We start from the raw sequence: 27,400 nt of genomic DNA, 5'->3' as shown, positions 1-27,400 counted from the left end.
CAAGGGAAGGACAGCAGATTTCCTTCCCTAAAGGGAATTAGAGAACCAGGGGTTTGTACAGTAATTAACAATCATTATATAGTCACTAAAAGCCTGTTTTTTAAATTTCATATTTTTACTCAAATTTCACCATGTGCATGGTGGGATTTTAACTGATGTGTTCAAAGTATTAGCCTGGGATTCTGAATATACTAGTCCAGTGAAATTACCACTATTCCACTGCCTTCCATAATGTGAGATAATGCCCTGTGATCCTACACTCTCTGCATCTACACTGTCAAGCCCACTGGGAAGTATCAGTGTTTCAATAAAGTCCTTCTCACCTATAATGGGTACAAGCCCAAACTATTCCAACTCTCTTCACAAAAACCCCCCTCCCCCCATACCCACTATCAGCCTAGTAAACATTTTGCAGACTGCATCCAATGTCAGTGTGCTTTTCCTTACAGACGGTGACCAAAACTATTCACAGCATTCCTGTTGTACAGTGATTTAACAAAAATCCCTATTTTTATACACCATTTCCTTTGAAATAAAGGTACATTTTCCATTTGTTGAACCGGAACGCTAGATTTTTGTGATTTATACATGATGGCATGCATAACCTCACATTTTCCCATTTTACATTCAATCTGCAAAGCTTTGGACCATTTGCTTAACCCGTCTCTGCAGGCTGTCTGCACTATCCTTACCACTTGCCTTCATATATATTTCTGTGTCAGCGACCAACTTGAGAATACTACACTCCTTTCCATCAAGCAAGGGATTAATATATATTGTAAATAATTGTGACCTCAGCAATACCGCCTGTGTGGCACTCCACTAGTTATAGATTGCCATCCTGAAAATGCCCCTTTTATCGTAACTCCCTATTTCCTATTAGTTAGTAAATCCTCTATCCACTGCCTCCAACACCATAGGCTCTTCATCTACTAAATAGCGCAACGAGTGGTACCAAATCAAATGCCTTCTGAGCATCCAAATGTGGAGTGATATGGTTGCTCAGTGATTAACACTGCTGCCTCACAGTACTAGGGACCGAGGTTTGATTCCATCCTCGAGCAACTGTTTGTTTGGAGTTGCACATTCTCTCTGTGTCTGCATGGATTTCCTCTGGGTGTTCTGGTTTCCTTCCACAGTCCAAAGATGGTGGTGGATTAGTCATGCTAAATTACCTATAGTGTCCAGGGGCTTTGCAGGTTAGGTGGGTTAGCCATGGGGAATGCAGGGTTACAGGGATGGGATGCTCTTCGGACGATCAGAGTACATCAATGGGCTGCTTCCATAGTGTAGGGACACCATGAAACACATTAAATCCAGTGCTTCCTCTTTATCTATTCTGTTTCTTACTTCCTCAAACAATTCACAATGACTTTCATGAAGCCATGTTGACTCTTCCTGATTATATTATGCATTTCAAAATGCTCTATTACATCCTTTTTCCAATAACATATTAAACTAACTGGACAACAGTCTGCCTTTTTCGCTTTTTGACACTCGTTACACTGTCAGGTTTTGAATTCTCTGGCATTTTTCCAGACTCTAAGGGGCCAGGAAACACTCTCCATAACTGCATGATCAAAGTTCAGAACTCGCTTTCACAAATGAAAATTAATCAATTATGTTTTTTGGAATCAGAGCCCCATCGACGTCTGTCATCCAAAGAAATAAAAAGATATGAAGCATAGGGTTAGCTTGCAGGTTAGACCTTTCATTAAGCAGCAGAATCAACATGAAGGGTTAAATGCTTGTTTCTGTATTCATCATTAGTCGCTTAGAAATCCCTGTTTGTGAGAGCTTTAAGAGTGGAGGAATTCCCTCCTTACTCCCTGGTGGTTCAGACTAAAATGGACTACCAGCTGCTGCTGTTTGTGATAATTATGTTAGTTACAACCTACTCCTGCTCGAGACAACCTGATTGTCTTTATCCCTAAGGATCCAACACTAAACTGCCAAGATTCACCAAGGTATCAAAACCCAAACCTGATTTCCTTAACATTTTCATCGACAAGCAGTTAAGGTCTTGTTATGATGCAGTAATCCTAAATTTTGGTCTGCGTTCCTGCTTTTGGGCCACCTCTTGAACAACAGAAGACTCACTTGCTAAGCATTCAGAGAGAGTGCAGCTAGATAGCATAATAACAGTCATTACCAGGAAATGTGAAGAGGAGCTTTGAATGGTATTGTCAGAGCAGTCTTTAGAGACAAATTCTATATCACCAAGCATCAAATTGAAGATACACTGAATTTTAAACGGCCCTGTTGCTAGGCAACTGCTTAATGTGGAACGGAAGAAATTTTTACAGCTGGTCTCATCCCCCTCTTAATAAACGTCACTCTCTCTGGTGGTTATCCCGTGAATCCCACCAGACGATGCATCTATGCAGTCACGAGTGACAGGATTGAGTTTGGCTATGAAGGCCAAGTGGATTAGCCATGGGAAATACAAGGTTACAGGGACAGGGTTGGGGGTTAGGGCTGGGTGGGACGCTCTTTGGAGGTCCTGGGTTTGAATGGCTGAATGGCCTGCTTCCACACTACAGAGATTCTCCAATTTTAAATTATTCATCTGCCACACAGCAACTATTTTAAGGTTGTTCAAATCATGGTCACTGCCTTTTAAACACAAGAGTCTTACAGTGTACAACATTGCAGCTGCCAGCATTCTAAACTCCAAGAGACAGAATGCATATGACTGAGGGATGAACAGAACCTGAGAGGGTTATAATGACATTACGGGGTTGAAATTGGTCCTGAGGTGGGCAATACTGAAGTCAATTTTCTTTCCCAATGACAACTTGCTCAAGGTCACACTCACACACTGGAAACGAGATCTGGGTTTCTGAACTTAGCTTGGAGAATGATTTCTGCTGAATAGACAGAAAGCTGCAAAATGTAAATAGAGGGTATGTGCATCATATCCAACTTGTGTAAGGACTATTTTGTCAACATGCTGCAATTTTTAGAGAGATGTACAATGTCCATATATGGCTTCAGAGGTGACATGAAGATGGTGCGAAAGTCATGACAAGAGATTTGCCGTCAGAAATATGATTATATAGACGTCAATTTAATTAGTCATTTTGCAAGAACGGCGTTATGCCATATAATCGTGCTTTCTCAGACCATTAACCGCGTCAACATGCCAATACAGGTATAATATTTTTCATTCATTCATTCACAGGATGAGGCCAATGCTGGTAAGGCCAGCACTTATTGCCCAGAGGGAAGTTAAGAGTCAACCACATTGCTGAGAGTCCGGAGTCACATCTAGGCCAGACTAGATAAGGATGGCAGATTTCCTTCCCTTAGTGAACCAGTTGGGTTTTTCTGACAATGGATTTGTGGTCATCATTAGATTCTTAATTCCAGACTTACACTGAATTCAAATTCCAAATTCCACCATTTGCTGTGGTGGGATTCAAACCTCGGACCCCAGAACATTATCTGGGTCTCTGGATTACCAGCTCAGCAATAATACCACTACCATGTGCTGCATCATTCTATAATTCTACTCTATCACTGTAAAGCACATTTTAACGACCTGCATAGTTCTTTATTTTGGATTATTCTAAGTCAAAAACTGTCAGATCTTAAACTCAGCTATCAAGGGTTAAAACATGGAGTTCATTAGTTCCTGAAACTTGATTGGTGTATGGACCCTGTCAGGATGACATTGAGTGCCGGGGACACTGAGCTTCCTTAAGGTGTAATGCTGTTGGATGGGTGGCTAAGAAGGGATCTCCATGGATCTCCTACCTAGAAGGGAGTCCATATCTTTTGCTATTTCTATAGTTGAAAATGTGTTGCTGGAAAAGTGCAGCAGGTCAGGAAGCATCCAAGGAGCAGGAGAATCAACGTTTCGGGCATCATTCCTGAAGAAGGGCTGATGCCCGAAACGTCGATTCTCCTGTTCCTTGGATGCTGCCTGACCTGCTGCGCTTTTCCAGCAACACATTTTCAGCTCTGATCTCCAGCATCTGCAGTCCTCACTTTCTCCTATTTCCGTAGTTCCAGACATTGCGTGTAAATGCAGTCATCTTCACAAAATACTGCTGCAGGTTTAAAGAAATACTTGCCATGCTGTTAATCTGAAAGTCAAGAATCACAAATGACGTAGAAAATCCAGGGAATTCACCCCACCCAGTCGACACATTTCTTGCATTTGAGAGGTCAGCTTGCTGAGGGTTCAAGGATTTGAACAAATTTGTTAACATGCTCCGATTGCAATTAAATCGGGGAGCATGGCACATTCGTCATTCCAGATACAGACTTGTTGAAAGGATTTACAGAACCTTCAGTGATTTCCCCACCTCCCCTAAATTCCAGACAATATTTTGCTGGTGTTTACCTCGTCTTTTATGTGCTCACTCAGTGGGCTGTGTACAAATCCTGTCGGTTTGAGAGCTTCCTCAGGGGAGGCAAAATCCTTTGTGACTCTAAAACACGTCTGTGATATCACCGAAATATCCCCAGCAGTCTCCAGCAGCAACTGGTCTACTTAAAAATAGTTCCTAGCATTGAATACATTTCATGCTACACTTGAAGAAACAACCCATAAAACCTGCTTGTCCATTTTATCACGTGCACCTGCCCCTCTGCAATTATTGCCATGGTAACTAGATTTGACTGGAAAGTTTGAGTGCCTATAATGCTCCAGCTCTCTTATTTTTCCTGTGTTGGCCTCAGACAGATCAAGACTGTGGAATTAGGGAGTAGAAGTTAATCATCGCTGTGCTCACGTGCTAAATGGAAAACAGGGCTAAGATGATCACAGGGGAAGGTGAAGAGGTCTATGAGGGCAGACCCTCTTACCCAAGACCCTCTGGGAAACACCTGGGAGTATACAGGCCTCGCACAGTTTCAGGCATTTGGGGCTTTCAAAACAAGTGTCAGGCCTCTTGCACATGAAGTCAGAAAAAGCAACTGTCCCATGGGGCATCATGGCTGGGCCAGCCCTACTCAGTTGTTGCTGACATACATTCAACAAGCTCATAAATATATTCTTTTAAAATGGAAAGCTGTTCAGCTCCTCCAGACCTCATGCCTGATGCCCACTGCTCCTCCAACCCCTCACCTCTGCTGCGTCTCCTGACATCCTCTGCCCAGACTCTAATCTGAGCATCTTGCTCTTGAATTAAAAAAAAATTGAATCCTTTTGCAAGTTAATTTGTCCGTTGTGCCTCCATGGACACCAACAGCTTTACTCACCTCATGGATACACACTTCCTGGGAATTGATATTAATGTCGGCATCCAATAGCAATGCATGTCCACTTTGATTGTGAGCACGTGTGGTTGAGAAGAATGCCATGACTGATAATGGGAAAGGTCCTCTGGGATTTTAGTTTAACACTCATGAGCAATTTCAATTGTGCAGCAGCAGCAGCAGCAGCGCTATAATAGATGAACCTTGCATTCATATGTTGTCTTTGTATTTGTAAAGCACAGTCAACACTGATCCTACTTCCTTCTCAGCATTTGCAACAATCCAGGAGGCACCACTTGCCTGTGGACACGGTGACCTCAGTGTGGGTCAATGAGTGGCAGATAGAGATTAATTTAGATAAATGTGAAATGTTGCCGTTTGGTAAGGCAAATCAGGGCAGTGAATGACTGGGCTCTGGGGAGTGTTGCTGAACAAAGGGACCTTGGGGTGCAGGTTCATAGTTCCTTGAAAGGGGAGTCACAGGTATACATTGTAGTGAAGGAGACATTTGGTATGCTAACCTTTATCGGTTATTGCATTGAGCATTGGAGTTGTGATCTCATGTTGCGGTTGTACAGTATACTGTTTAGGCCACTTTTGGAATACTGCATTCAATTCTGGTCTCCTTGCTTTAAGAAAGAAGTCTTAATCTCGAAAGGGTTCAGAAAAGATTTACATGGAAGTTGCCAGGGTTGGAGAGTTTGAGCTATAAGGAGAGGATGAATAGGCTGGGGCTGTTTTCCCTGGAGCATCAGAAACTGAAGGATGACCTTATAGAGGTTTACAAAACCATGAGGGGCATGGATAGGGTAAATAGACAAGGTCGTTTTCCCAGGTTGGGGGGGGTGCAAAACTAGTGAGCATAGGTTTAAGGTGAGAGGAGAAAAATTTAAAAGGGACCTAAGGGGATCACCTTTTCATGCAGAGGATGGTCATACATGGAATGAGCTGCCAGAGGAAGTGATGAAGGCTAGTATGATTACAACATTTAAAAGGCATCTAGTTGGTTACATGGATAAGGAAGGGTTTAGAGGATATGGGCCAAGTGCTGGCAATGGGACTAGACGATTTTAGGATATTTGGTCGGCATGGACATTGTACATCTCCATGACTCTACGACTCTTGCGCACGCCCCATTTTTATCCATTCAGAACTAATGGTCATGCTTTCAGCTTCCAAGGCCCTAAGCTCTGGAATTGCCTTGGGACCCTCTTCATCTCCCTGACCCCCTCCCATTCTTTAAGAAGCTCCTTTAAACAGATTGCCCCAATCAGGCTTCTGCTCACCTGCTCTAATGTATATGGCTTGCGATCAGATCATGTTCCTGGAAAATCACTTGGGATTTTTTTTTAAACCACTTCAAAGATGCTTCATAAATGCAAGATGTTGTCATCATCTTACTCTATTTCAAAGTAGCATATTTCACTGCTTATTAATTTAAATGAGGGGACAGCCTGTTCTGGAAACACAGTTTAACACCTAGATTGTCAAGAAAAATTTGTGTTCCCTTTTAGTGCGATGTTTTGCTCAGCATCTAATATTTATGTTCCTAAGTGAAAATGTAACAACAAGTTACAGAGAAATGTCGGTTAATAGTAGGCAAGGCCATTGTGGTGATGTTGTACAGTCTTCAGATGATAGTGAAGAAGGTAAGGCAAAAGCATAAGTTCATTTGATTTTTTGCTGTTCACCTCCAACCCAGCCAACCTGCCCAACTCCTAAAGGCTGTTTCTAGCTTGCTCTAACTAGAAATATTTAAACTATTACTAAGACTGCACTCATTATATTGGTTGAACTGCTTCCAAAGCAATGAGTATTTTCCTTTCTTCATTCAGACCAGCATTTATTGTTAACCCTTAATGGTCCATCGGGACATTGCTGGTGGTCTGAAGTCTCATATAGGCCAGAGCAGGTATGGATGGCAGCTTCCTTCCGTAAAGAGCATTAGTGACCCAGATGGGTTTTTCCAACAATTGACAACGATGCATGGTCATCATTAGATTCTTAATTTCAGATTTTTACGACCCAGGTCCCCGGGACATTACCTGAATCTCTGGATTAATAGTCCAGTGATAATACCGTTCGGTTATTGCTTTCCCCATATAATATTCCAATCAATTGAGTGACCTTAACATTTTGGCAGATCTTGACATACTGGCGTTTACTTAAGCTAGCTTCATTTCAACCTCTAACAGAACCTAAGCCCTCACTCTATTCCCAACACTTTCTACAATCCTTAGCAATAATCAGACTATGAGGGATCTGAAAGTTAATCTGAGCAATCTGATGAATAAAGCTCTTTCACAGATTCCAGTCAGATCCAATGGATGACAAATGTACACAGAGCCCCATTGTATCTAGCAGGCCTTGTTTCTGCTAGAACACATTACTGATCAGCACTCTGGGTTATACCAACTCTGCATCAATTTGCCAATATACTGTCAGGGAGAGGTCAGAGCAATAACAATTATAAAATCCAGAGGCAATGTATTGACGTGAAATTCAGATCCGAGTCAGCCTTAACAAATTGATGCTTTAATTGTGGAAAGCAATTGATTTAAAAGTACATTTGGGAATATGCAGAAGGTACAATTATTTCCATGAGTAATTCCTTTACTCACAGATTCCTGCTGGGTCAGTGTGCAAAGTCATTGCTCAGAAACACTGGAGCCAGAGTGGTCCATAGTTCTTCTATAGGTTCACTATTTTCTGTTGACATAGTGTTGGGAAAAACTACAAGTAGATTATAGACATAAGAGAGGAAGTTATGAGGGTTTCTGTTGTTGATAGGCACTGCCATGATCCCTACTGGAAAATATATATGTGAATGACGAGCATGGCCATGATCAGGTATGGCCTCTATCAACCAGTCAACAAGGCCTTGGTTCTTGTGCTAAAACTAATCACTTGAGACAGTACCTATGGAGCTGGAAAGCAACAGTGAGCAGTACTTTCAGGCGAGGAGGAAGAAAAATAATTCAATGATTTTGGAAAGGTGCAGAAGCCACAGGGTCGTAGTCATGGGCGACTTCAACTTCCCAAATATTGATTGGAAGCTCTTTAGATCAAGTAGATTGGATGGGGCGGTGTTTGTGCAGTGTGTCCAGGAAGCTTTTCTAACGCAGTATGTAGATTGTCCAACCAGAGGGGAGGCCATATTGGATTTGGTACTCGGTAACGAACCGGGACAAGTGGTGGGCTTGTTAGTGGGTGAACATTTTGGTGATGGCGACCACAATTCTGTGACTTTCACCTTGGTTATGGAGAGAGATAGGTGCGCACAACAAGGAAGTTTCTACAATTGGGGGAAGGGAAATTACGATGCTGTAAGACAGGATTTGAGGAGCATACGTTGGGAGCATAGGCTGTCAGGGAAGGATGTGGTGGAAATGTGGGACTTTTTCAAGGAGCAGATACGACGTGTCCTTGATATGTATGTACCGATCAGGCAGGAAAGAAATGGTCGTGTGAGGGAGCCTTGGTTGACGAGGGAGGTTGAATGTCTAGTAAAGAGGAAGAAGGAGGCTTACATAAGGTTGAGGAAACAAGGTTCAGACAGAGCAGTGGAGGGATACAGGATAGCCAGAAGGGACCTGAAGAAAGGGATTAGGAGAGCTAAGAGAGGGCATGAAAAATCCCTGGCGGATAGGATCAAGGATAACCCAAGGCATTCTATGCGTATGTGAGAAACCTGAGAATGACGAGAACGAGGGTAGGTCCGATCAAGGACAGTGGTGGGAGACTGTGTATTGAGTCGGAAGAGATAGGAGAGGTCTTGAACAAGTACTTCTCTTCAGTATTTACGAACGAGAGGGACTGTATTGTTGAAGAGGAGAGTGTGAAACGGACTGATAAGCTAGAAGAGATATCTGTTAGGAAGGAAGATGTGTTGGACATTTTGAACAACTTGAGGATAGACAAGTCCCCCGGGCCTGACGGGATATATCCTAGGATTATGTGGGAAGCAAGAGAGGAAATTGCAGTACCGTTGGCAATGATCTTCTCGTCTTCACTGGCAACGGGGGTGGTACCAGGGGACTGGAGAGTAGCGAATGTTGTGCCCCTGTTCAAAAAAGGGAATAGGGATAACCCCGGGAATTACAGGCCAGTTAGTCTTACTTCTGTGGTAGGCAAAGTAATGGAAAGGGTACTGAGGGATAGGATTTACGAGTATCTGGAACGGCACTGCTTGATTAGGGACAGCCAGCACGGATTTGTGAAGGGTAGGTCTTGCCTTACAAGTCTTATTGAATTCTTCGAGGAGGTGACCAAGCATGTGGATGAGGGTAGAGCAGTGGATGTAGTGTACATGGATTTTAGTAAGGCATTTGATAAGGTTCCCCATGGTAGGCTTATGCGGAAAGTCAGGAGGCATGGGATAGAGGGAAATTTGGCCAATTGGATAGAAAACTGGCTAACCGGTCGAAGTCAGAGAGTGGTAGTAGATGGTAAATATTCAGCATGGAGTCCAGTTACAAGTGGAGTTCCGCAGGGATCAGTTCTGGGTCCTCTGCTGTTTGTAATTTTTATTAATGACTTAGATGAGGGAGTCGAAGGGTGGGTCAGTAAATTTGCAGATGATACAAAGATAGGTGGAGTTGTGGACAGTGAGGAGGGCTGTTGTCGGCTGCAGAGGGACTTAGATATGATGCAGAGCTGGGCTGAGGAGTGGCAGATGGAGTTCAACCCTGCCAAGTGTGAAGTTGTCCATTTTGGAAGAACAAATAAGAATGCGGAATACAGGGTTAATGGTAGGGTTCTTGGTCAGGTGGAGGAACAGAGGGATCTTGGGGTCTATGTACATAGATCTTTGAAGGTTGCCACTCAGGTGGATAGAGTTTGTAAGAAGGCCTATGGAGTATTATCGTTCATTAGCAGAGGGATTGAATTCAAGAGTCGTGAGGTGATGTTGCAGCTGTACAGGACTTTGGTTAGGCCACATTTGGAGTACTGTGTGCAGTTCTGGTCGCCTCACTTTAGGAAAGATGTGGAAGCTTTGGAGAGGGTGCAGAGAAGATTTACCAGGATGTTGCCTGGAATGGAGAGTAGGTCGTACGAGGATAGGTTGAGAGTTCTCGGCCTTTTCTCGTTGGAACGGCGAAGGATGAGGGGTGACTTGATAGAGGTTTATAAGATGATCAGAGGAATAGATAGAGTAGACAGTCAGAAACTTTTTCCCCGGGTACAACAGAGTGTTACAAGGGGACATAAATTTAAGGTGAAGGGTGGAAGGTATAGGGGAGATGTCAGGGGTGGGTTCTTCACCCAGAGAGTGGTGGGGGCATGGAATGCGCTGCCCGTGGGAGTGGTAGAGTCAGATTCATTGGCGACCTTTAAGCGGCATTTGGATAGGTACATGGATGGGTGCTTAATCTAGGATAGAAGTTCGGCACAACATCGTGGGCCGAAGGGCCTGTTCTGTGCTGTATTGTTCTATGTTTGGTGAAGGCTTGAGTCCAATTTAATGTTGGGGTTCCGAAATATCAGAGCACAGTGGGGTTTGGGACCATGACTTTACTACAAATGTGTGTGTGTGCGTGCGCTTGTGTGAGAAAGACAGTGCTTGACAGAGCAAGCGAGAATGCGTGAGAGAGCGCATGAGAGAGAGAGTGAGAGAGAGCACGAGAGAGCGAGCGCATGAGAGAAAAAGACTGTGTGTGTGAGTGAGACACAGAGAGAGAGAAAGAGTGTGTGCATGTGTGTGAGAGAAAGAGAAGGAGAGAGAGACTGTGTGCGTAAGAAAGGGACAGATTGTGTGTGTGTGTCTGTGTGAGAGAGAGAGATACAGAGAGAGAGAGAGAGAGAGAGAGAGAGAGCGTGCGCGTGAGGGGAGAGAGAGACAGAGAGAGAGACAGACAGACAGACAGTGTGTGTGTGTGAGAGAGAGAGAGACAGTGTGCGTGTGTGAGAGAGTGAGCAAGTGGTGGAGGCTAGTACAATTGCAACATCTAAAAGGCATCTGGATGGTTATATGAATAGGAAAGGTTTGGAGGGACATGGGCCGGGTGCTGGCAGGTGGGACTCGACTGTTGGGATATCTGGTCAGCATGGACGAGTTGGACTGAAGGGTCTGTTGCCATGCTGTACATTTCTTTGACTCTAAGTGTGAGAGTGCGCGCAAGTGTGTGTGTGTGTGTGCGTGTGTGTGCACATCTGTCTACGCGTTAATTTTTGCATGTATGTACATGTGATTGTGTGTGTGGAAGAAACAATTCAGTTAGTCACTTCTAAAATGCGTGTAGCCAGTTCAAACATTGCACTGAAAGCACATAGGGTGGAGCATGTTGAGTCCAATAATATGGTTTTTATTGACAATTATTTATCCTTAAAAAGAATGTGCTGTTCTCTTCTTTTGTATAGAAGCATATTATCTCAGTTAATCCATTCCATTAACATTCCTGCATTAAGATGAGTGGCAGGTTATGTGGTTGGTCAGAATATAAAGAATGGCACAGCATGACTAAAAGATTAATTAGGAGGAAGAAAGTAGAGAAGTAGAAGTTGCTAGTCAAGATAGCATTTTTAAAAAATTAAAATTTCTAAAGTTATCTCAAAAGCAAAGCAGTGTTGGTTCTTGAGAGAGTGAGAATAGGGAGTTTATAGTGGATAGGTCAGACCAGATAAGACAAAGGGTGGAGGGGTTTGCTTCTTAATCAACAACTTTTGGTGCACGGACATTGCAAGCCTGGGCAGCCATTGCTCCCCAAACCTTGAATTCCTCACCATCAAATGCTGCCCTGTCTAACTACCATGGGAATTTATCCCTGCTATATTAACTACTGCGTACATACTGTCACAAGGAAAGGTTGAGGAAACTCTGGATGTGCTGTAATCCATCACTAACACCCTGGAGACAGAACACCCTGAGGCCCTGTTTATTGTAACTGGTGACTTCAATCAAGTCAATCTAAGAAAGGTGTTGCCCAAGTCCCACCAGAACATTACCTGCCCCACAGTTTAGACAACTGCTACACCAGTGTGAAAGATGCCTACCGCTCCATCCCCGCCCTCATTTCGGGAACTCCGACCACAATGCTATGCTTCTTCTCCTGACTTACAGGCAAAAGCTCAAGCAGGACACCCTCTCGTGGATACAAGCCCAGTGCTGGTCGGAAGAGGCAGAGGATCAACTCAGTGCTGTCTGGAATCAGCTGATTGGGCCGTGCTCAAACAGGCCGGAGGTACCTTGGACGAGTACGCCACCACCGTCACAGACTTTATCAGCAAGTGTGTGGAAGACTGCATACCGAGGAAGTCAATCCGGGTGTTCCCCTACAGGAAACCCTGGATGAATCAGGACATACAGAACCTGCTAAAAACCAGGCGTGAGGCCTTCAGATCAGGACACCCACTCAAATATAAGGAATCTAAGTATGATCTTGACAGAGCCATTAAGACAACCAAGGACCAATACCGATCCAAACTAGAGACCCAGATAGACACCCGGCGACTATGGCAAGGACAGAATGACATCACAGGTTCTAAAAAGAGACAGTGTCAGATAGCAGACGATGACACATCCCTCCCAGATCATCTCAACGTCTTCTATGCTTGCTTTGAGCAGAATTTTGGTAGAGAGGTAACACCTATTCTGACACATCCTGATGAACCTATCCCAAACAGTCACTGCATCAGAGGTCAGATCAGTTTTCCTTTGTGTGAATCCAAGGAAAGATATGGGACCAGATGGACTCAGAGCATGTGCAGATCAACTGACAGAGGTCTTCTTGGACATCTTCAACATCTCCCTGCAGCAGGCCACTCTCCCTGCCTGTTTCAAGAGGGCCAATATCATCCCTGTACCTAAGGAAGCTCAGACAGCATGCCTCAATGACTACCCAGTGGCCCAAACTTTGGTGGTGCTTTGAAAGACTGGTCATGGCATTAATCAACTCTAGCCTCCCCACTACTCTTGACCCACTCCAATTTGCCTATTGGACTAACAGATCCACGTCAGATGCCATATCACTTGCCCTCCCTAGAACATCTTGACACCAAGAACAGCTACGTAAGAATCCTACTCATTGACTATAATTCAGCCTTCAATACCCGAGACTGATTACTAAGCTTAGTGATCTTGGACTAAGCCCCACTCTCTGCAACTGGATTCTCAGTTTCCTGACCCACAGGCTACAATCAGTGAAGTTTGGGGACAATATTTCATCCTCATTAACACTCAACACTGGAACCTCCCAGGTTGCCTACTCAGCCCCCTTCTGTACTCACTGTATACCCATGACTGCGTCGCCAAATACCAGACTAATGCCATTTACACCACAGTCAGTCGAATCTTGGATGGCAACGAAACAGACTGGTGGAAGATCTGGAAACATGGTGCACTGAGAACAACCTAGCTCTCAATGCTGGCAAAACCAAGCATCTCATTATTGATTTTTGGCAGGGTGTTATTCATGCCCCCTACAAATTAATAGCACAGAGGTGGAACGAGTGGAGAGTGTCAAACTCCTGGGAGTGGTCAGCACACCAAGCTTTGTTGGACTCTTCCTGTGGACGCACTGGTTACAAAGGCCCAACAACGCCTCTTTTTCTCAGGCAGCTGAGGAAATTTGGCATGATGGCGAATATCCTTGCCAACTTTTATAGGTGCGCCATCGCGAGTATTCTGTCTGGATGTATCACTTCCTGGTATGGCAACTACACCATTCAAGATTGGAGATGGTTACAGAGAGTGGTGAACTCTGCCCAGACAATCACAAAGGCCTACCTCCCATCTATAGAATCCATCTACCAGGCCCATTGACAAGGAAAGGCCGCCAGCATTCTCAAAGATCCATCCCACCCTGGCAATGCTTTTCTACAACCTCTACCATCGGGGAGAAGGTACAGAAACCTGAACACACACCAGCCGATTTCGAAACAGTTTCGACCTTACTGTTGTGAGAATACTGAATGGACTCTCAAACTCTTAACATTCGCTTGTACCTGTGTTTTTGTTTTTGCTGCTGTTTACCTATTATTTACTTAACTACACTACTCAACTCTGTGATCTGCCTGTATTGCTCGCAATACAAAGTTTTTCACTGTGCATCGGTACACGTGACAATAAATTCAATTCAATTCAAATGGCAGACAAAATGAACAAATATTTGCTTCTGCGTTCACTCTTGAGGTGATACAAAAATATTCCAGTAAAAGCTGTAAAGCAGGAGATGGAAAGAAGGGAAATACCTGGTGAAATTACAATCATGGATGATGCAGTACCAAGCAAACTGATGGAACTATGGCCTGATAAGACTATGGGTAGACTTCAACTCATGTCTTTAGGGTGAGGGGGGAAAAGATATAAAAGAGACCTAAGAGGCAATTTTTTCCCCTAAGAGGGTGGTATGTGTATGGAATGAGCTGCAAGAGGAAGTAGTGGAGGCTAGTACATCGCAACATTTAAAAGACATCAGGATAGGTATATGAATAGGAAGGGTTTGGAGGGATATGGGCTGGGTGCTGGCAGGTGGGATACCTGGTCGGCATGGACAAGTTGGACCAAAGGGTCTGTTTCCGTGCTGTACATGTCTATGACTCTATGACTCTATAAGTGGTTAATGACGTAGTAGCTTCACGGATGTGAATTCTCCAAAAGCCTCAGATTCTGGAAAGGTACCCACAAACTGGAAAATAATAAACCCAAGCTTCCCAGAAAGGAGGGAAGCAGAAAGCATAAAAGTATAGACCAGTTGGTTTGATGTTTGTCATGGAGAATGTGATGAAATGAATATTAAAAAGATGATAGCTGTACATTCAGAAAAACTCAAGGAATCTGGGAAGAGTCAGCATGGTTTCTCTGAAGAGAAATCATGTTTATCTATTTATTGGAATTCTTTGAAGAAATAACACATGCTTTGAGTAAAGAGGTAGGCATACAGTACTTGAAATCCTAAAAGGCACTTGATAAGTGTTACATTGAAGATCATTATGGTAAACAAAGCTCCCGGTTTAGGGACAACACATTAGTATGAATAGGAGCTTGTCTTGTTTGGCAGAAAATGGAGCGTGTGCATCAATAGGTCTTTGATTGGCAGGATGTGATGCGTATAGTTCAGAAGGAGTCTGTGCTCATATTTTATGTCAATGATTTGGATGAAGGGGGTAAAGGCATAATAGCTAAGTTCACAGATGACACCAGGAGGGAGGAACGTCTGTTTTTGGAAAAGAACAAGGGGACACACTTTTAAAGTGAAAGGCAGGATGCTTCGAGGGAACTTGAAGAAATCCTTTTTCACCCAGAGCGTGGTGATAATCTGCAATGCACTGCCTGGGAGGGTAGTTGCGGCAGGAAACCTTACAACCTTTAAAAAGGATAAAAATCACACAACACCAGGTTATAGTCCAACAGGTTTAATTGGAAGCACACTAGCTTTCAGAGCGACGCTCCTTCACCAGGTGGTAGTCAGATGTTAAAAAGGATGAGCACTTGAAGTGTCACACCATTCAAGGCTATTGGTCTAATGTGGAAAGTGGGCCTTGTATCGGTAGAAGTGGACGTTTTGGTAGTATAGACTCAATGGGTCAAAGAGCAGCTTCTGTTCTGTATGATTCTGAGACATATGGAAGTTGCTGACATGTATAGATTTGGTTGAGAAAATGGGCAAAAACCTGACAGATGGAGTATAATGTGGGAAAATGTGCAGTTGTGCATTTTAACAGGCAAAATAAAAAAAAAGCAATGCACTACTTCAAAGCAGAAGGTCTGTAGAATTCCAAGGCACCGCAGGATTTAAGTGTTCTAGTGCAGAAGCCAAAAAATATTATGTAGGCACATAATTGAAGAGGCTGATGGGATACTACTCTTTTTTGCAAGAGGAATTGAACGTAAAAGGAAAGAATGTATGCTTCAGTTACACAAAGCATTGGTGAGACCACATCTTGAATATGGTATGCAGTTACATAAATTCATTCTTGGGATGTGGGCATCACTGGCTAAGCCAAGACCTATTGCCCACATCTCTAGTTGCCCTCGAGAAAGTCGCGGTGAACTGCCTTCTAGAACTGCTGACATCTATTTGCTGGATGCAGACCCATAATGCTGTGCTGAACAGGAGTCAAACTGGACTTGAGATGTTAACTGTTTTTCTCTCTCCACAGATGTTGTCGGACCTGCAGCATTACCTACCTTTTTATTCACACCCACAATGTCGTTAATGAGAGAGTTCCAGGATTGTGACCCGATGACACTGAAGGAACAGTGATATACTTTCAAGTCAGGATGGTGAGTGGTTTGGAGGGGAACTTGCAGATGGTAGTGTTCCAATCAATCTGCTGCCCTTGTCCTTCTGGATGGAAATGCTGATGGGTTTAGAAAGTGCTGTCTAAAGGAGCTTTGGGGAATTTCTGCAGCGTATCTTGTAGATAGTACACACTGCTGCTATAGGCCATCGATGATGGAGGGAGTGGATGCTTGTGGATGTGGTGTCAATCAATGAGGCTGCCTTGTCCTGGATGCTGTTGAGCCCAACAAGTCCGCCCGACACTCCGAAGAGCAACCCATCCAGATCCATTCCCCTACATTTACCCCTTCACCTAACACTACGGGCAATATAGCATGGCCAATTCACCTCACCTGCACATTTTTTGACTGTGGGAGGAAACCCATGCAGACACGGGAAGAATGTGCAAACTCCACACAGACAGTTGCCGGAAGCGGAAATTGAACCCGGGTCTCTGGCGCTGTGAGGCAGCAGTGCTAACCACTGTGGCGAGCTGCACCCATCCAGGCAAGTGAGGAGTATTCCATCACACTGTTTTAAAATCAGGTACTGGCATTCAATGGCAGAGATGAGGAGTTCAGAGAAATGAGCATTTGAAACTCTGTCTCATAAGGCAGGGCCATTAAATATTTTTAAGACAGAGGTGGTTAAAGTTCTTTTAGACGAGGGAATCAAAGGTTATTCAAGGCTAGGTGAAAATGTGGAATTGGAAGAATAAAGAATCAGATGTGATCTTACTGAATGGCAGAATAGGCTTGAGGGGCCAAATGGTCTAATTCTGCTTCCATTTTGTGTATACGTTTCTTTGTGATAAAAGGCTGCTTTAATTAGAAGGCAATTAAAGACTCGTGGCACACGTACTCAGCTAAGTCTTGTCCATGTAGAATTGGAAGGTTTTCTAAGATTAAAAAAGGGATTCAAGGTTTGTGTAACGATTTGTAGCTCGGGTGCCGGTTGTTGTAGTTGTGGGTATGTTCGCCGAGCTGGGGAGTTGATTTGCAGACATTTCGTCCCCTGAATAGGTGACATCTTCAATGCTTTGTGAGCCACCTGTGAAGTGCTGCTATACTCTCTCTTCTGGAATTTATTTGGTTCCATTCCTGCTGCTTCCAGATGCCAGTTCCAGTTCCTTGTTGTAGTGGTCGGTATACTGGGTCTAGGTCAATGTGCTTGTTAATGGGGTCTGTGGCTGAGTGCCACGCTTCTGGAAATTCTTTGGCTATCCTATGCTTAGCTTGTCCGATGATCATTGTGTTGTCCCAGTTGAACTTGTGGTCCTTGTCATCTATGTATATGGTTACTAGGGACAGCTGGTCGTGGCATTTAGTGGCGAGTTGATGTTGGTGGATGCTGATTGCTAGGTGTCTGCCTGTTTGGCCTATATAGTGTTTCGTACAGTCTTTGCACGGAATCCTGCAAATTATGTTTGTCGTGCACATTATGAGTATAGGGTCTTTTGTCCTGTGGAGCTGTTGTCAGAGTGTGCCTGTTGGTTTATGGGCTGTCATGAATCCCAGTGAGTGGAGAAGTCTGGCTGTCTGTTCAGAATTTTTTTTATGTAAGGTAGCACGGCTAGTGAGTTAGGGCATGGCATGTCCTTGTTGCCTTGTTTTGTCTGTTAGGCATCTGCAGATGAAGTTGCGGGGATTACCGTTCTTGGTGAATACTTTGCAGAGGTTTTCTGCTTCTTCCCTTCGTAGGTCAGGAGTGCTGCAATGTGTTGTAGCCCTTTTGAACAGGGTCCTAATGCAGCGTCTCTTGGGTGTGTTTGGGTGGTTGCTGTTATAATTCAGGATCTGGTCGTGTGTGTGGCTTTCCTGTACACTCTTGTGGTGCATTCACCTTTCTGTGTTCTTGCTACCATAACATCCAGGAATGGGAGTTGGTTGTTGGTTTCCTCCTCTCTCATAAATGTCATCCCTGTGAGTAAGGTGTTGATAATCTGGTGTGTGTTCTTGATTTCTGTTCTCTTAATGAGAACAAAAATGCCATCTATGTATCTGATCAAGAGTTTGGCTTGGATTGTGGGAGAGCTGTTTGTTCCAATCTTTGCATCACTGCTTTTGCTATGAGCCCATAGGGGTTCCATTGATCTGTTTGAAATAATTAAACGTAGTCATTTTGATCAATGGGTGTGTATTTTGAAAATAAATAAGATCTTTGAGGCTCGAAGAGAGATTATTCTGCTGGAGGAGTTTAAAAACTCACTTCCAGAGATGGTAAGAATCCACGTGGAGAAACAGAAAGTTCAGGAAATGAGAAGGGCAGCAGAGCTAGCAGATGAATATGTATTGATGTGTAAGACAAGCTTTCGTCCTGTGAGGAATAGAAGTTGGGAGTAGGAGAGATCCTACAGTAGGAAACCAAGAGTAGAGAGTACTGGTAAAATTTTGTCACAGGATAAAAAAGCCCAAGAGGTTGGAAAGGTGGTGAAAGGCCTCAGGTGTTTCCACTGTGGTAAAGTGGGACACGCAAAGTCACAGTGCTGGTCATTAAAGAAAGGTACTGTGGGAAAAGAAGCGGTAAAAGAAGCTAAGCCAGATCTGCTACCTGATCAGAAAGAGTGCATATCTGCTCATCCCTTACCAGGTTAGATCCTGTAGCTCTCAAAATTATAATTTATTGTCCATCTGTCCCTGTTCTTTCTGAGTAAACTTTACCCACAGAGGTGAATTCTTTGAAGACATCAACTACAACTAACTCCATACCCAGCCCCTGCCTAGGCTGTGCACATTCCTGCAGCTTCTTGACTCTTCTTGAGGTCTCTTTTACTACTTTCACTAATGCCACTGGCTTAGCTTCTTTTACCACTTCTTTTCCCACAGTGCCTTTCTTTAATGACCAGCACTGTGACTTTGCGTGTGGTAATTTGTGGGATAGATGGACAGACATTTAGCACTCCCCTATGGAAGATTAGATTGGAGTGCCAACTCAAGACTGGGGAAGTTACAGTGGGAGTGATTGACAGAGTGTCAGTTCCAGGAATCCAGTTTGTTCCTGGGAATGATTTGGCAGGATCCAAGGTGGGAGTGACACCCCTTGTTGTGGATAAGCCCAAGGAAGACCAAGAAACTGAGCAGTTAAAACAGAAATATTTTGATAGTTTTCCAGACCGTGGGGTAACCAGATCCCACTATCATAAGTCACTGCACGAAGTGAAAAGTAAAGAGAAAGATGAAGGAGATGAAGTTCAGTTAGTGGATACCCTGTTTGATGTAAAGGAGCAGAAAAAACCTGAACAGGCAGAGGGTCAAATGTTATTCCTGAAAGGCTAAAGGACTTACAACATCAAGAGAAGATGATAAAAGATATGTATGTGGATGCACATTCTGAAAAGGAGGTAGAGAATATTCCGGAGGGTTATCATCTGAAAGATATAATCCTAAAATGGAAATGGAGACCACGGCAGGTTAGTGCAGAGGAGAAATGGGCAGAAGTGCACCAGATTGTGTTGCCGGTAGCTTACAGACAGGTGTTGTTACAGGTAGTACATGAACTACCTGTAGGAGGTCACCTAGGGATACAAAAGACTCAGGCTATGGTACAAAAACATTTTTATTGGCCTGGAATGCACAAGGATCTGGTTAACTTTTGCCGTACGAGTCATACATGCCAAACGATAGGGAAGCCACAGACGATAATAAAACCAGTCCTCTTGTTGCCAATTCCTACATTTGAAGAACATTTCATGTGGTTTATAATTGATTGTGTAGGTCCCCTCTCGAAAACTAAAAGTGGGAACCAGTACTTGTTCACCATAATAGATGTGTCTACCAGATCTCTGGAGGCAATTCCATTACAGAGTATCAAGGCAAAAAAAGTGGTAGTGGAGTTAGTAGCTTTCTTCACACAATATGGGCTACCCAGAGAGATTCAGTTGGACCACGGGTCACATTTTACTGCTGGACTGTTTAAGGAGGTTATGAAGCAAGGTGGCTTCAGACCTTGAAGACCATGTTGAGAGCATACGGTCAGGACTACCTGAATGATTGGGATTAAGGTATCCCATTTGTATTGTTTGCCATTAGAGATACCCCAAATGAATCTACTCAGTTCACTCCCTTTGAGTTAATATTTGGTCGTGAAATGAAGTTTTGAAATTAATTAGAGAAAAATTGACAGGACCAAAGTCAGAGATCTCACAATTAGATTATGTATCGGAGGTGATGGAGAGAATAAATAGAGTAGGTGAGATGGCTAAACAGCACCTAAAGAGGACACAGTGTAGAATGAAGCAGGTGGCAGACAAAAACTGAGAGACTCGGACATTTTCCCAAGGGGATGACGTGTTAGTACTGTTACTTGTGGTGGAGATCCCTTTAAATGCAGGTTTAGTGGTCCCTATCGAATTGGGAAACAGTTGAGTCAGGTGAACTACTTAGTAAAGATGCCAGATAGAAAAAAAAAGTATTGGGTGTGCCATGTGAACATGCTGAAACTGTATTATACAAGAGAGAAAGAACTGGAGAAACAGGTGTTAGTTACCGCAGAGTAAGGAATCAAATCCAGATGATGTGGATTTTGATGTGCCTCAAAATAGATTTAAAATGAAGAAGTCCTTGAGGACTGGGATGGGTTAGTAAGCTATCTGTCTCAGGAGCATAGAACACAGTTGAAAGATTTGTTACTGCAGTAGAAGGACATTTATAAGAATCAGATGGGGAGGACTAATGCTATTGTACATGAAGAATACATAGGGAATACTGCTCCAATAAAAGGCTTAATCTTTTCAAAGCCAGACAGGTCCAGATGGAGGTGGAGACCATGCTCGATGAGGATATCATCAAACCAAGCCAGAGCGAGTGGAGTTCGCTGATTGTCTTAGTACCCAAACCAGATGGGACTCAACGACTCTGCGTGGATTATCGGAAGGTCAATACCGTTACAAAATCGGACTCACATCCAATTCCTAGATTGGAGGACTGTATCGAGAAAGTCAGACAAGCCAGTTACATCACCAAGTTGAACTTAATGCGTGGTTACTGGGAGGTACCTTTACCAAAGTCAGCAAAAGAAATTTCTGCGTTTGTAACCCCAAATGGGCAATATCAGTTTAAAGTGATGCCCTTTGGAATGAAGAACACACCTGCCACATTGTGGCTGGGTTAACAAACTGTGCAGCCTATTTGGTCAATATAGTGATCTTTAGTAAGTCCTGGAAAAATCACATGGTACAGCTGGCAGAGCTCTTTGAACGATGACGAGAAGCAAAACTGGCGATAAACTTAAAAATAAAACTGAATTCACGAAAGCAGAGGTGACATTCTCCGGACATAACATCAGTCATGGAAGGTTGACTCTACAGAACGCAAAGACAAAGGCCATTGAGGAATTTCTACGACCAACTTTGAAGAAAGTTGTGCTACAATTCTTAGGAGTTAACGGATTATATCGGATGTTTGTTCCAAATTTCAGCAGTGTAGTGGCATCGTTAACTAATTTGCTGAAGAAGAACACAAAGTTTCGGTGGACAGAACCATGCCAAGACACATTCGACCATTTGAAAGCCATATTAACCACCAAACCGGTTTTAGCTACACCAAACCTATCAAAACCTTTTAAAGTCACCGCTACAGGAAGATGAAGATGGGATTGAACTGCCAGTTGGTTACTTCTTGAAGAAGATCAACATCCACCAAAAGAAATACTCCACAATTGAAAATGAACTATTGGGTTTGGTCCTGGCCTACAACAGTTTAATGTGTATGTCACAAACAATGTGTCGGAGAAGGTTGTGCACATGGATCACAATCCATTTACATTCTTAGAATGCTTTAAAGACAAGAATATGAGACTATTTCATTGGAGTCTTACAAAAACCATACATGTTGTGCATCGTAAGAATGTAATCACAGATGTGTTATCGTGGATTTAGCTGATAAATTTTAGATAAGATTTACCTGTATTTAATGTTTATATATATATGGAAAGAAGTTAGAGTGAACTTAGATTAAAGTTATCTGTATATTAGGATAATGTGTTTGAAGAATAGAGAAAAAAATGAAGTCACCCTCATTGTGATGGTTCATTTTTTCTTAAGGGGGATGTGTTATGAAGATGTGGGTGTACTGTACCTTTAAGAAAGCTAACTGCTAGCAGAACTACCTGAAGCAGCACCAAGTGTTCTGAATAAGGTAACAATGCAACACTTGGCCAAAAGCAAGATTAGCTGGCTGCCTGGAAATGACAAAACAGATTCAATTAGACCAATCGGTTTAAATTATGCCCCCAAAAAATACCAAATTCCAATCAAGTTTGAATTGAGTATATTGACAATCTTAAAAGCCAATGACACAATCCGATACTTTGGGGCTATAAGACCGGCAATATTGGCTAGTTGGGAGGAGAACTGCCAAGCTAATGACATCTGCAGACTCTTAAAGGTACCTTTATTGATCTGTGACCTGTGAAGCATAATTCCTAAGAAGAAGAAAATATGACACAGGAAGATCCAAATAGAAGATTTGACAGCTGGCTGCTTTTGACAACTTGAATTTTGGGTAGATCTTAATCGGGGGTTTTATCAGACTATTATTATAGAAGGGAAGGTAAAAGATAGGTGAGAGGAAGCAGGTGTAAATAGTTGCTAGTTAATTATTCTCTGTTATACTTTCAGAAATGAAGTTGTTAATTTTTACTTTACATAGTTCTTGGCCTCTTGAATTTTCACAAATTACTGCACGAGATAAATCTTTTTTGTGTTGCTGGTTTAAATTAAGCAGGAGGGTTTACCCTGTGTCATAACATAACCATACATACAGATGGCAAAGACCACAAATTCGACTGGGACAACACAACAATTGTAGGCCAAGCTAAACATAGGACAAGCCAGAGAATTCTTAGAAGCATGGCACTCATCCACAGACACTAACAAGCACATTGACAAAGACCTAATATCCTGGCCACTACAATGAGCAACCAGAACTGGTATCCGGAAGCAGCAGAAATGGAATCAAATAAATTCCAGAAGACACAGTATAGCAGCACATTACAGGAGGCTTCAAAGTACTGAAGATGTCACCTAGACAGGGGACGAAACATCTGCAAATCAACTTCCCAGCTCGGCGAACATACCCACAACCACGATTACAAAGGGATCTTGATCAAATGAGTTAAAGGGCTGAAAAATGGCAGATGGAGTTCAATCTGGAGAAATGCCAGGTATTGCATTATTGCACAATGAACAATGGTAGGACTTATACAATTAATGGTAGGATCTTGGGTAGTGTTGTAGAACAGAGGGACCTAGAGGTGCAGGTATATAATTCTTTGAAGTTTGTGTCACTTATAGACAGGGTGGTTAAAAACATGTTTGGCACATTTGCCTTCATTCCTCAGTCCTTTCAGTGTAGGAGTTGGGAAGTCATGTTGCGGTTGTACAGGACATTAACGAGGCCTCTTCTGGGATACTGTATCCAGTTCTGGTTGCCTCATTGTGGGAATGATATTATCAAGATGGAGGGGAATCAGGAGAGATTTACCAGGATGTTGCTGGATATGGAAGGTGCGAGTTATAAAGAAAGGATGAATAGGCTGGGAGGTTTTCCACTGAAGCTGTAAGAATTTGAGAGATGATCTTATAGAAGTTTATAAAATAATGAGAAGTATAGATTGAGTGAATGGTAGTTGCTTTTTCCCTAGGATGGGGAATTTCAAGACTAGGGGGCACATTTTTAAGGAGATTTAAAAAACACATAAGAGGCTTTTTTTTTCACGGAAGATGGGTCACCAGTGTGACTCTATGACTCTATACATTGCATAATATTCTTAAGTTTTCAATATGGTGACTGCACAATGGGTGGAGAGACAATGAGTGAATGGATATTGGTGCGAAATTGGATGCACACAGCTGACTTTTGGAGGACTAAATAAAAACTGAAAGAACTGGGGATGTGAGAAATCTGAAAGAAAAACAGAAATTGCTAGTAAAGCTCAGCAGGTCGGGCAGCATCTGTGGAGAGAAATTAGGGTTAACGTTTCGGGTCCAGTGGTTCTTTTGGATTTTTTGGAAGAGCTCATTTTATGAAGTGAATATGAAGGGATTGCAGCATTACAAACACTAAAAGGTTGCAGGGCAGCAAAAGACCATTCAGCCCGTCATTTCAGTGCTGGATGAATAAACGAGTTGCCCGCTCGAATTGCACTATGCCCATGGCCTAGCAGGCGACAGTGCTTCAGCTGCAGATCCACATTTGTTTGAAAATGAGGTGAAGGTTTCCACCTTGACCACCATACTGGGCGAGGAATTCTCAACACCCACTGGCTTGTGGGTAAAAGTATATTTCCTGATGATCCCCTTCTATTGTGCACCTTAAATCTGCTCCCCCTGGTAATTAACCTCTCCACTGGGAGAAAGGCATCTTTCTTTTCCACTTTACCAAAGTTGCTCATTTTTTTTTGTAAACCTGAAATAATTTACCTACCAACATTCTCTGTTCCAATGAAAACAAATGGAATGAGCTGCCAGCGGAAGTGGTGGAGGATGGTACAATTGCAACATTTAAAAGGCATCTGGGTATGTGAACAGGAAGAGGTTCGAAGGATAAGGACCAAATTCTGGTAAATGGGACTGGATTAATTCAGGATATCTGGCCGAGTTGGACTGAAAGGTCTGTTTCTATGCTGTACAGCTCTATGACTTGATCTAACCTGTCCTCACAGCTGCAATTGTCAAGCCCAGGGTCCTTGTTGGGTTAACCTGGAGGTAAGCAGCATATCTGGGGATGCAAGCTACTGGTGAGCTGAGGTAAGCATTGGAGATGGATGATATTATGGATGTAAAGGCAGAAAATTTCAGTGTATTAGGAAGATGAGGACTGAGAGTTCAGCTCAGGGTCAAATCGGACACAGAGCACAAATCACAAATATGGCAAAGTTAGCCTGTCATCTATTCAATTCTAACTTTTACTTTAATTCTGTATAAGAACGACGGCAGAGAGATTAGCTTGTTCGTTACAAAAAAGAAACACAAGACCAGTATTTCCTATAATATCGGTGGCAAAGTTAAAGTGTGGCTTTCCTTCAGCTACATTTAGTAGAGACCGAGGAAAAATGTCAGCTGGATTGAGATGAAGTAACAACCTGACTGACATCCAATCAATAATGTGATAACCGTAGGTGGTTGGGTCTCGTTTTCCGAGTCTTAAAGAAAAATAAACACAGATTTTAGCTGGAAAGGATTAGAAATTAGAATGTGAGAAATATAGATAAATAAGGAATGGCAACTTGTTAGCTTGATCAGAAGTCACTTGAATATCTCTGGATCCATAAAATGAAACATGAAAAACAATGTGTTCCTCAGTCTGTAGAAAATGTATTCATTCAATTTCAACCTAGTGGGTTCCACCAGCTACAGGTACAAAGACAGCAGATGCATGGGAACACTATCATCTGCAACTTCTGAACTCTTCCAAGTTGCAGCCTATCCTGACTTGGATATATCAATTTCCTTTCATCAGTATCTAGCCAAAGACCCTCCTGAATAGCACAGTGAATGTACTCATATCGCTGAAACCGCAAAGGATGAAGAAATCAGTGTGGCAGCCTCTTCTCAAAGGCAACATACAGGCAACAGCTTTGTTAGTGATGTCCACACCTGATGGACGATAGGAGACATCTATCTGCTAAAATAAACTGAAATATAATAACAAAAACTCATGAACTCAAACACGATAACTCTCCTTTCTTCAGTTATGTGATTTGATGCCACACGGAGTTTGAGGAAAAGGCAAAGTCAAGAACCGTCTTCTAGGCACAGACATCAAGTAACACTATTTCTTATACACTAATGTGAAATACAGCTATACAGGATAATCATAGACATAGAAAGTGCTGACTTATAATTACATGTTGAGATACAATTCCATTTGAATACTGTTTAATCATAATTCTTCCACTCAACATGCTCCACAGCACACTTTTCTATAATCCACACCAACACTTATCTCACTAAATCCGCCCACACTGCACTACTTATACCCAGTGGAGGGCATTTCTACGGCATCATCATCACAAGATTGATCCAGGGTCCTAAAGATCTTTCACAGTATGTTTCTCTCTCCACAAATGCCACATGGTTCACCACAGGTTTTCAGTGCTATGTAATTTTTAATGTCTGAAATGTCACTTGTTTGCTTCAATGAATAAAATCTGTGGCTACTCACCACTCTTCCTGTCAAACTTCCATGCTGGGATGTCTCTAGCTGTTGTCACAATGCTGTCAGCTGGGAGAGGGACTGACACTTGAATGGGGCCTGACACTTCAATGGCAGAACCATTTCTGGTGAACAGGTGAATGCTGATTGCAGCCACTGGGATCAGTTCAAGCCTGGAGTGGTTAACTATTAAAAACAAAACACAGCATTCAGTATGTTATAAAGTCAATTTGTTACAAGCTATGTTACCCACATGTGGAAAAAATATGCACTTATGAGCGACAGACAGCATGACTTTGTGCGGGGGAGATCATAGCTCACAAACCTGATTGAGTTTTGAGGAAAATGATTGATGAAGGCAAGGTGGTGGATGTTGTCTACATGGACTTTAGCAAGGCCTTTGACAAAAGTCCCTTGTAGCAGGCTGATACAAAAAGTGATGTCGCATGGTGAACTGATAAGGTGAATACAGAGCTGGCTTTGTCATAGAAGACAGACAGTAATGATGGAAGGCTGTTTTTCTGACTGGAGATCTGTGACCAGTGGTGCTCCACAGGAATCAGTGTTAAGACCCCTGTTGTAATACATAGGAATGATTTGGAGGAGAATGTAGATGTCCTGATTAGCAAGTTTGCATAAAACACAAATATTGGAGGAGCTGCAAATAGTGAGGAGGATTGTCAATGATACAGCAGGATTAGACATGTTGGAGACTTGTGTGGAGAAATGGCAGATGGAATTTAATCCGGACAACTGTGTTTTGGAACATCTAATGCAGGAGGAAAGTATGCAGTAAATGGCAGAACTCTTAGTCAC

At 42.8% G+C, this 27,400-nt stretch overlaps 1 protein-coding gene across 1 annotated transcript in view; it reads right to left on the bottom strand.

The window, feature by feature from the left end:
• Window positions 1–27,400, bottom strand: part of fam171a2a (family with sequence similarity 171 member A2a) — a 327,815-nt gene that overhangs the window by 71,792 nt on the left and 228,623 nt on the right. Inside the window, exon 5 of the mRNA XM_072561786.1 lies at window positions 26,594–26,770. Within this exon, the coding sequence (XP_072417887.1) occupies window positions 26,594–26,770 (177 nt within the window). The remainder of the gene's footprint in view (window positions 1–26,593; window positions 26,771–27,400) is intronic.

This window comes from Chiloscyllium punctatum, chromosome 42 (genome assembly GCF_047496795.1).
Source record: "Chiloscyllium punctatum isolate Juve2018m chromosome 42, sChiPun1.3, whole genome shotgun sequence".
In the NCBI taxonomy this organism is placed as follows: domain Eukaryota; kingdom Metazoa; phylum Chordata; class Chondrichthyes; order Orectolobiformes; family Hemiscylliidae; genus Chiloscyllium; species Chiloscyllium punctatum.
Note: the sequence above shows the minus strand (reverse complement) of the source record. Positions and strands in the feature narration are given on the sequence as shown.